The sequence below is a fragment of the Hippoglossus hippoglossus genome, chromosome 13 (genome assembly GCF_009819705.1).
Source record: "Hippoglossus hippoglossus isolate fHipHip1 chromosome 13, fHipHip1.pri, whole genome shotgun sequence".
Taxonomy (NCBI): Eukaryota; Metazoa; Chordata; class Actinopteri; order Pleuronectiformes; family Pleuronectidae; genus Hippoglossus; species Hippoglossus hippoglossus.
The window spans coordinates 18,991,708-19,002,004 of record NC_047163.1 but is presented as its reverse complement, the minus strand read 5'-3'; the positions used below and the strand labels follow the sequence as shown (position 1 = coordinate 19,002,004).

The 10,297-nt window shown below is 48.0% G+C and overlaps 1 protein-coding gene across 1 annotated transcript; it reads left to right on the top strand.

Moving 5' to 3' along the window:
- The first annotated feature begins 1,265 nt into the window (after positions 1 to 1,265).
- On the top strand, positions 1,266 to 8,842 carry LOC117773431 (T-box transcription factor TBX2b-like). Its single transcript, XM_034605348.1, is given in 10 exon segments — positions 1,266 to 1,914; positions 1,916 to 2,194; positions 3,021 to 3,031; positions 3,034 to 3,287; positions 4,624 to 4,770; positions 5,943 to 6,014; positions 6,221 to 6,392; positions 7,093 to 7,670; positions 8,243 to 8,660; positions 8,663 to 8,842. Coding segments are annotated over 10 exon segments (2,037 nt in total). The 5' UTR covers positions 1,266 to 1,837; the 3' UTR covers positions 8,692 to 8,842.
- Positions 8,843 to 10,297: the final 1,455 nt, after the last annotated feature.

The window sequence follows — 10,297 nt, the reverse complement described above, 5'->3', positions numbered from 1 at the left end:
TGCGCCAGAAAAACAGTTCGCATCGGACACGGAGTCGTGGCTGAGGCGGGGAGGTGGAGCGCGGCCGCGGAGGAGGCTGCTGAGGGGCCGGAGGCGCTCACACATGCAGGACTTCAGGGTAAATGGAAAGAGACAAGAGACTGTTCTTATTGTGGCGCATCAGCCGACTGGCGCCGAGCGGCTCTTCAACACACTGAGTCCGTGTTCATCAGGAGCTGAGGCGCTGGATTCCTCTGGAGGAGCCCCCCCACCCCCCACCCTTTCCTCTCCCCCCCCCTCCCCCCCCCCCCCCCCCCCCCCCCCCCCCCCCCCCCCCCCCCCCCCCCCCCCCCCCCCCCCCCCCCCCCCCCCCCCCCCCCTCCCCTGTGGCTCCAGGAGTCCCGCACCGTCCCCGGTCTGACTAAGTCCAACCTGCCGGGGATCACACGGCACCACGGGCCTGCCTGTCCTCACAACTGAGCACTAAATCATGTCATCGCTGCGTGTGTGATGTGGAAGCAAACTACACACACCAGGGAAATCTCACACAGGCACACAGCCTGCAGAAGAATATAATAAACCGTAAAACACACTCCATTATTTATCCTCCTTTTAGCCCGAATAAAGCTCTAACTGTGCCACGGAGTCCGGGAGAGAAATGCAACTTGTTTGCAGCCGAACAAGGAAGAGAAGTGAGCACTCACCGCGTCTCCTTCTCCCCGAGTTTTCTCTCAGAATTCATTCATCATCATTCATCTGGTTTTTCCCTCCACGCAGCGGCTGGCTTTGTGTGTTCCAGCCCCGGCTCTGTGACGCTGCCGCCGCCGCCGCTGAGGCTGCTGCTGCCGCGGCCGCTGCTCCCCGGCAGCCCGGTCAGCGCCGCGCACAGATACCCGAGGAACCCGGGGCTGGGCGAGCTACACTCGGCTAACAGAGCCCGGGCTAAAGTCAAAACAGCCGAGAACTTGGAGTAATAACGAGTCTGTTGTTATAGGGAGCCCGAGAGGCAGAGAGAGAGAGAGAGAGCGGCTGCTTGGGAAGCATGTCCGGACTGTAGCGCATGAGCGGCGGGTGGAGGAGTGACTGTGCGGGCTGTTCTGACAGACAGGGGTGGAGGTGGAGGAGTGGAGCTGTTCCTCTCTATAAAGGTGAGTTTTAGGACAGTGGACAGGTTGCTTTCTCCGGAGGCGACATTGTAAAAACGCAAAGCCGAGAGAAGTGATGCCTCCACCGGCCAAGAACTGAGGGCTGACCGGTGTTGGCTTGGAAATGGGGGTGGGATTTCCCGATCTTTCCTGTCATTGGTTAATATTTTATCCTGTTGACATGTTTTCTTACTGCTAATGCTTCCGACACCTTCTTGTCCCCCCCCCCCTCCCCCTCCTCTCCCAGAGTCTGGCCGGAGCTGTCAGAACCACGCCTATAGGGGCCCACAATTGGTCCAGAAAGCGTAAAATCAGCAATCAAAGGGGCTTGGTTCATTAGTGTTGGGGATGGAGGCAGGAAGGACATGTGAGATAGTCACAGATCTGCAGTGAACGGGGCCACATCTCTCCAGTCAGTGTGGGATGACTGAAGCACAGCTTATTTCTCTCAGAGCCACAGCGCCCAGCCGCGCTCTCCGCGCACCGCGCCGCTCGCACTGAGGAACTCGGCGCAGGAACCAGAGGAAGAAACGCACAACGACTCTGGGCTGTTTTGTCTCCGCTCTGATTACGCGTTGTGACAAGGCGCCGCGCTCCTCCGTGCGGCTTCACACAAATTAACTGCTCGCCCAGCGCGGACCTACACCGGCTCCAGGTCGGGGGAAATACCACTCAGATATCCATTATTTCACTTGGTTTTTGTGGATGCACCGATGAGAGATCCAGTTTTCACAGGGACTGCAATGGCTTATCACCCTTTCCACGCACACCGGGCGACCGACTTCCCATGTCCGCCTTCCTCGCGCCGCGCAGCCTTCCTTCTTCCCGGCACTCAGCCTGCCTCCCGGGGCGCTCACCAAGCCCATGTCGGACCACGGCCTGGCCGGGGCAGCGGAGGCTGTGCTCCACCCGGCCCTCAGCCACCATCAGGCGGCTCATCTCCGCAGCATGAAGAGCCTGGAGCCCGAGGAGGAGGTGGACGACGACCCCAAAGTTACACTGGAAGCCAAGGATCTTTGGGACCAGTTTCACAAACTCGGGACGGAGATGGTTATTACCAAGTCCGGACGGTAAGAATTAGCCAGAGCTATAATTCCTCTTTTATACATTTTTTTTATTTTGCATAAAAAGTTGGACATATGTCTACATATGTGCAGAGATTAAAAAAACATAGGACGAGTTTAGAGCCGCTAGAAATCCCTTTACTCGGGTTATTCAGTGGCAGCTTGTGCGCCAGGCCTTCGCTATAGTGTTATTCCACCGCCGATCATTAGCCTGTTCTGCATGAATTAAAACACACAAGACAACTGCACAACACTCCAGCGATTATATATCTTCACCTCGTATTATGCAATAAATATATCGATTTTCAATGGAGTTCCAGCTCAGAATTTCGGTGGCTTCACTTGTGATTAAACCTCCATGCTATTTCTGGATATTTGGAATGTTTGTCCAGTCTGATCAAAGTGAAATGTTTGGGATATTTTTTTTGGGGGGGGGGGGACATGAGCCGAGCTTTAGTTTTATCTCTCAAACTGCATTGTGTTGAGGCAGCAGGCTTCTGGCTTTTATAAACACACTGTCACTTCAAAAAGCACCAACGTGCTCATAAATACACGACCCAGCTTTGTAGTGTAGGCTTGGACAACACACACACACACAGGCTGACAGAGACAACACACACACACACTTTTCACTGTGGCCTAATTGCGTGCAACGACTGGAGAATCATTTCTGACAATTAGAATATTTCCACTTGTCAGAGCGTCGTGTTTTCCCTCCGCGCGTCTTTTGTCCGACCTGTTCCTCTCCCAGCGAGGATCTGCTCCTGTGTTTAGTTTGAATCACGGCGTGTTGACTCCTCGTGTGTGTGTGCGTGTGTGTGTGTCCGTGCAGGAGGATGTTCCCCCGTTCAAAGTGCGGATAAACGGCCTCGATAAAAAAGCCAAATACATCCTGCTGATGGACATCGTGGCGGCGGACGACTGCCGCTACAAGTTCCACAACTCCCGCTGGATGGTGGCGGGCAAGGCCGACCCGGAGATGCCCAAGAGGATGTACATCCACCCGGACAGCCCGGCCACCGGCGAGCAGTGGATGGCCAAGCCTGTTGCGTTCCATAAACTCAAGCTGACCAACAACATCTCGGACAAACACGGATTTGTGAGTATAACCAGTGTTTTTTCGCTCGTCCCTTCCCGTGTTGCCCTGCTGCGGGAGGTGTCTGCAGGAGGCAGACGGGACGAACTGTTTAGGTGTTTTCAGGTTGAGATGAAAATTTGATGAGGAATGTGAGGCTAGGTGGCAGCAAAACAATAGTGCAACACAGCGAGAGAAAAAACCAGGAAAAAAAACCAGGGAATGAATAAATCAGAGCATGTGTGCTGAACTCAAACTTCTGCAGGGAAATAATGAAGCAGAGTCAAAACAAGTGGGCAACAAATATTCTGCGGTTTATCTGCCACCCTTTGAAAATATGGCCAATAATAAAATGTGTGTTCTATAGGTTTTAAAGATGAATTAATGATGGTGCTGCTCGAGCTGTTGACACTTTGTCACCACTTGACTTCGCACCGCCACTGACATACACTGAGCTTATGTTTCCTCTGAGCTCTCCACAATATTATCATTTACCTCTGCTGCAGCTCAGGGCCTGTGTGAGGAGAGCAGGGCTGCTTCCCCCTTCCCCCTGCCTGCTTATTGTGTGGCTTTTATTGGGAATTACTAAATAATTTGATATAAATAATATGAGATCAACATGTAAATAAAACCCCTTTGAGCTTGAGTGTTTGTAAGGAAGGAGGATTAAATGGTGTCTCACCAAACGAAAAGAGGGAAATGATGTGAAATGAGCTTGCAAAATCACAGTATAGTATAATATAGTATAGTAGAATATAGGCTATGATATAGCCCTATTATTGAAATTATATATAATATGTATCTGTAATTATGTTGTTATTTTGTGCATAGGCTACTATTTAGGTCTGTAGTGGATTTTTGTGAAATATTATGTTTGATATTATTTTACATTTGTACCTTGTATTATAGGCTACGTTATTTCCCACGTGTCTGTGTTGTAGTAATATGAAAGAAGACATGTTTAATTATTACAGTAATTTAAAATCTGCACAGCCTTTCATTGTAATGTAAAAAATAATAGATTTAATGTTTGAGCTGTGTGTGAAATTCAAATGAATAATCGAGTGGGAATGTGTCGCTTTATAGGAACCAGATCCAGTCAGATAGAGATATATATATATATGATTTCCTCGCCGTGTTTCTGAGCCCTCGTGACACCATGTGTGGCCTGGTCCGGATTTTCATTTTGCTCCGCACTAATTACACACAAGTCTGCCTACACAGCAATTATAACAGCAGCTAACAATAGGCTGATCCGCGTCAACATTCCCTGTGTACACTTGGAACGTGGGGACATGGCAGGTCGTGATCCTCTCCGCAAAGCTCACTCTCCCCGTGTGTTGTATCTCTACTGGAGCAGACCATCCTGAACTCCATGCACAAGTACCAGCCGCGGTTCCACATCGTGCGGGCCAACGACATCCTGAAGCTCCCCTACAGCACCTTCAGGACCTACGTGTTCCCGGAGACCGAGTTCGTGGCCGTGACGGCGTATCAGAACGACAAGGTGCGTGTAACCCCCCCCCCCCCCTCCGCCGTCCACCCTCTGCGATGTGGCTCTGCTGCAGAAAATAATGTCCTACATGCAATGCGTCCCCCTCCCCCACCGCCAGCCCCCGAAGACTTAATCTGATTTTGTAGGTCGCCTAATTTCCCTGCAGAGGACTCCCATGTCCCGCTTGATTTATTTAATTGCCGTTTCTCCCGGGTTGGTGAGTGCACCGTGTACTTCTCACCGAGGATTCCAACCTGTGTCCTATCTGCTACTCACGGGCGGCAAATGAGCTCCTGCCTTTTGCCACAAGTGAATAAATTGGGCGTGTAAATGCTGCACAGTGTTGTTGTGGTGCACGGCATCGAACTCAGACTCACACGTCTCCTTTTATTTATCAGTTTTTTATTTAAAAAGAAGGTGACCCGGTGACCTCCTCTTTGGGTTTAGGAGAATGTTTGACCTTTACAGATGCAGGTTATTGCGCAGTATATCTGCCATGTGTTTATTTGTATGAGCCCACTCTTGATCCTCTTCCGTGGAGTCAATTGGAGCTCGTGTCCAGGAGGGTCGGGTTAATGTGTGTGGGTGGGTGTGTGTGTGTGTGTGGGGGGGGGGGGGGGGGGGGGGTCTTGTTGTAAAAGTTTATGGCCAAGAGTCACAATCGATTACAAGGCATTTAAAAGCCTGGTCACCCTGCAGCCACAGCGGGCAGATGTGGCTGAGGCCTGGAGCGCCTTTTTCCAAGGGCCACCGAGGGTCTCAGGAGGCCCCTGCCGGCTCGGTGCCCGTGCGTGGAGGCGCACCGGCGTCTTCCACATCAGGACATATCGCGGAGCAGCAGTGATCCAAACCACACTATTAATTATTGATAAGATAGTCATCTGTTCAAGTAGTGCTCCCTCTGCCTCGGTTTTTTTTCTGGGGGGAACGGAGGCTCATGTGGCCCCACAAAGAAATATTTCGTGGCAGATCTTCTCTCCAGGGGCCAATGAGAATAACGCCCCATCTTTACGCTTTTTATTAATAATGCAGCCCCGCTCTGCTCCGTGGCTCCGGTCCAACACGATTCTGCAGCACGTTGTTTTCCTACATGTGGGCCAGGTGAAGACAAAGGACTCGAACTGTGGCTCCGTGTTTGTCAGGGCTCTAACATGAAGTGTGTGTGTCTCTGTGTGTGTGGACAGATAACGCAGCTGAAGATCGACAACAACCCTTTTGCGAAAGGATTCAGAGACACGGGGAACGGAGAGAGAAAAGGTAACAGACAGAACACCTGCAAACATCAGTGTGTGTGTGTGTGTGTGCGTGTGTGTGTGTGTGTGTGTGTGTGTGTGTGTGTGTGTGTGTCCACCATCTTTTTATTTTACAAGCTCATGGTGTCACAATGTAAAGAAATCCCCCAAATTATTATTATATTATTATTATTATTATTATTATTAATAATAAATATTATTATTATTATTCCAGGAAACAGCTGACCATGCCGTCGCTGCGGATGTATGAGGACCAGTGCAAGGCGGACCGGGAGGGCGCAGACTCGGACGCCTCCTCCAGTGATCCTCCAGCGGGCAGGGACACCGTCCACCCCGCTGGGCGACGGTTCCAGCCGCTGAGGTTCAGCAGACCGAGTCGAGGTGAGATAAGAGTCTAGTTTAGCTAGAACCTTTTTTTAAATGCACATATACATTTAAATGGAATAATTCAAATTGTATGAATGTATTAATTATATTAAATTACTGTAATTGTATATAATCAATGCGAGGGTCATGTAGAAATATAATAATTAATTTTAAAAGTCCAATTTATATGTATAGTTTATAGTTTAACAGTGTTTGGTAGCTAAACACATTATATGTAACCACAACCATGTATGTAAACCTGAATTTTGACTAAAGTGGGACATATTTAAATTTAAATGTCCTATATACAAAACTCTCATGAGGGTTAGAGATATTTTAATACCATCAATTTGATGTTGATATTCTTACTTGAGTTTATTTGAATTTGGTCCCATCCCTCTGTTTTATTCCCCTTAGTTTAATAATTTAATAACTGATTTCATTAACAAATCCTAGCCAGTGTTATAATTGGCCCTGTGCTTTATTTGATTGTTCAGATTTGTCTGATATTTGCAGACTCAAACCTCAAACCCGGTTAGTCAAATAAAAAGCCTATACTCCTAAAAAATATAATGTTTTAAATCAACATTTAAAATGCTGACCACCAAGCTACTGGTGACCCTCAAGTGTGTGTGTAGATTACTGGTGTGTGTTTTTTGTAATAGTTGGTGATGAGGTGAATAACAGTTAAACATTGTTCTTGCCCTCCTCGCAGATGAGAAAACGTGCTCTGACAGCGAGCAGGAGCTGGAGCCTCATGACGAGCACTGCGACGCCTCCAGCAGCCCAGGTCCTGAACCCGTGTCCCCCTACAGCTCCAGGTGTGAGGACCGCGTGCGGGACAGGCCTAGTGCAGAAAAGAAGGATGACTCCGTATTCAGTATAAGGAACCACGAGAAGGACAAAGCAGAGAGCAGGCACAGGAAGGACACCACAGATGCACTGACAAAGGACTCAGACGCAGGAGGCATTAGTGCCAGTAAGGACACGTTCTCTCCTCTCATGGTCCAGACTGAGAGCCCCTCGCACTTCAGCCCAGGCCACTTACAAAGCCTGGCTCTGTCTGGCCTGCACAGTCAGCAGTTCTTTAACCCTCTGAACGCCGGATCACCGCTGTTGTTTCACCCCGGGCAGTTTGCCATGGCCCCTGGAGCCTTTTCTGCTATGGGAATGGGCCATCTTTTGGCCTCTGTATCGGGACTTAGTGGTTTGGAAAATGGCAGCCTCTCCGCCCAGGGCACGGGAGGAAACCCCTTCCCCTTCCATCTGTCCCAGCACATGCTCGCCTCACAGGTAAGGAAGGTCACCCAGTCAGAAAATGATTTAGTTTGCCCGTACACCTGTAGCACCGAGCGCATGTCAGTAAGACAGATAGGCTGCCGTTTCAGAGGGAGAGTTTGTACAGGATCAGGTGTCACTTCTTAAAAACCAGAACTGTGTATATAACAACCTCACCGTGTACAGTACAGCATCAGAAATACTTGAATCAGAGGTGTGTTTAATTTACTGCTGAAAATTAGTTTGAGAATTAAAGCAATATTTCATGTTTTTGCTGCCTGCAAACGTGTATTTTTACTAAAAGATAAGGATGTGACAAAAGGTACAGTCGTCAAATAAATGTTTTTCACATTTTATCAGGCATCTGTGAAAAAGAGTACAAATTATTAAAGCTCAAACATTTGTTGCTTTTGTATCAGATCTGACTTTTGTTTCCATAAAGATCTGAACTGAACAATGTGAGGGAACAATCTGTTTGGTTGTTGTTGGGATTGTATTGGATGTTTCTAATTTGATTACTTGACAACTCAAGTGGAAATAGTGATGTGTACAGTTATGACTCACATCTTTCCCCCTTTGTATTCCAGGGCATCCCGATGCCTCCATTCGGGGGTCTTTTCCCGTACCCTTACACCTACATGGCAGCGGCTGCAGCAGCAGCGTCCGCCTCGGCCCTCCCCACCGCCAGCACCTCCAGCCCACTCTCCAGGAATCCCTTCCTGGCCTCGTCCCGGCCCCGGCTCCGCTTCAACCCTTACCAGCTCCCGGTGTCGCTGTCTCAGAGCTCCGGTCTGCTCACCACCGGCCTGCCCAGCAGCCTCAACCCAGGCTCTGAATCCTCCAAACCGGGCAGCAGAGAGGCCAGCCCGGCCCCGGAGCACCACAGCAAACACAAGACAGGAGGGTCAAGTGGAAGGGACGCATCCCCCAAAACCGCCATGAAGGACTCAGTGAATGAACTGCAAAGTATCCAGAGACTGGTGAGCGGCCTGGAGGGCCAGAGGGAGTCCCCCCGACTGCTGACTCCCCCAAGTGATGAGGAGTCTCTGTTTAGGACAATGTCTTGGCTTGAATACCAGAGGACTATACGTGCATATGTCCTGTACAGCACATTACAGAGAGTGGGATGAGGGTTTGACCAACAAGGGTCAGTGACGGCTGATTACTGATATTCTTTTGGAACAAAGCTGCAGATTGAATGAAACTTAGTCCATATACTTAAATTTAACCTTTTTTTGAATTCACAAGTATTGAAGGTTTCCTCTTGAGCTGACCTGTTGAAAGAGTGGAAAAGCATGTCAGAAAATATTTGGACTATATCAGACCCTTAAATCCCAGTGTTTAGAGTTAGCAGGCTGACCACCCAGGAAACTGAGTACATTTCTATATCGGTGGAATAAAACATAAATTAACAATAATTTATAAGTAAGCTACATAAATTAAAAGTGCAAATTATTAATAAAGACAGTATAACGCTGAATAATCCTAAAATATTATTAAAATACAAGTTGAAGGAAGTGTCACACAGAGAGAGAGAGAGAGAGAGAGAGAGAGAGAGAGAGAGAGACACTGATCATTTCCACTACAGCAAATAATGCAATGGATCAAAGGTTTATCATGTCCTCTAAATCAGAGGTGGAGGCCAGCAGGCCCAGTATCGGCCCCGCATATCGGTGTCACCTGCCGCAGAGCCCGCAGCTCCACTGAGCCGCGCACCGCAGAGAGTGCGTGTTGACCGTGGTTGACTTGAAGCACCGAGTCGATCTCAAGCTGCATCCAAAAAACTGTGTTCGTTTTCCAGGCCTGATTATTTCAAAGGGATGGAAAGTGAAACGTTCCGTCTTGCGAGAGAAAGAGACCGCTTCTCATTTCATGCCAGATAAAAAAAATGTTTCTGAAATATTTATGTAATTAAGAATAAAAAAAAAAAATCTGTAAATAAAGCTAAGATCCAAGAATATGCAATTGGTATTAATTTATTCAAGGCTGTATATTAGCGTGTATATATTTCGAATTTAACTGGTTGCTTTTTCCCCTCCGCCTGCTCCTGTCCTCTCATTTTACATGACCATATACTGTAAATTAAAGCTATTTAGCGCTTGTTGGTTTGACGAACTGTATGAAGCATCGCTGGTTTTTTAGGAGACGTGTGTGCCATGTTTTAGTGTCTGCATCCACCGACAAATACAGAGGAACAGAGCGAGAGCTCCACATGGATTCAAAAACACCTCAGGTTACTTCACTCCAGCCAGGAGACGTTCAAAGCGATTCCTCCTGTGGGCGCGTCATTCATATCTATTCATAAATATATTTAAAGATGAAAGTATCTTGTTTATGCTGGTTGTCCGGGTATTTTTTTTTTTTTGATTGTCTCACAATTTCAATAAAAAATCGTTGTGCTGAAAATGTGCGTATCATATTTTTATTATTATTATTATTATTATTATTATTATTATTATTGCAAAGCAGCTGTTGAAATTTGAAGTCTTTTTTTAAAAGTCCTCTACGCGCACACACACGCACACACACTCATACACATACACGGGTGGGCCAGGAGCGCCCTCTGTCGGACAAATGTTTAACAGGAAAGATGCCGTTGGTTTGGCCACATTTGAAAATGAAATATTATTGGATTAAATTCA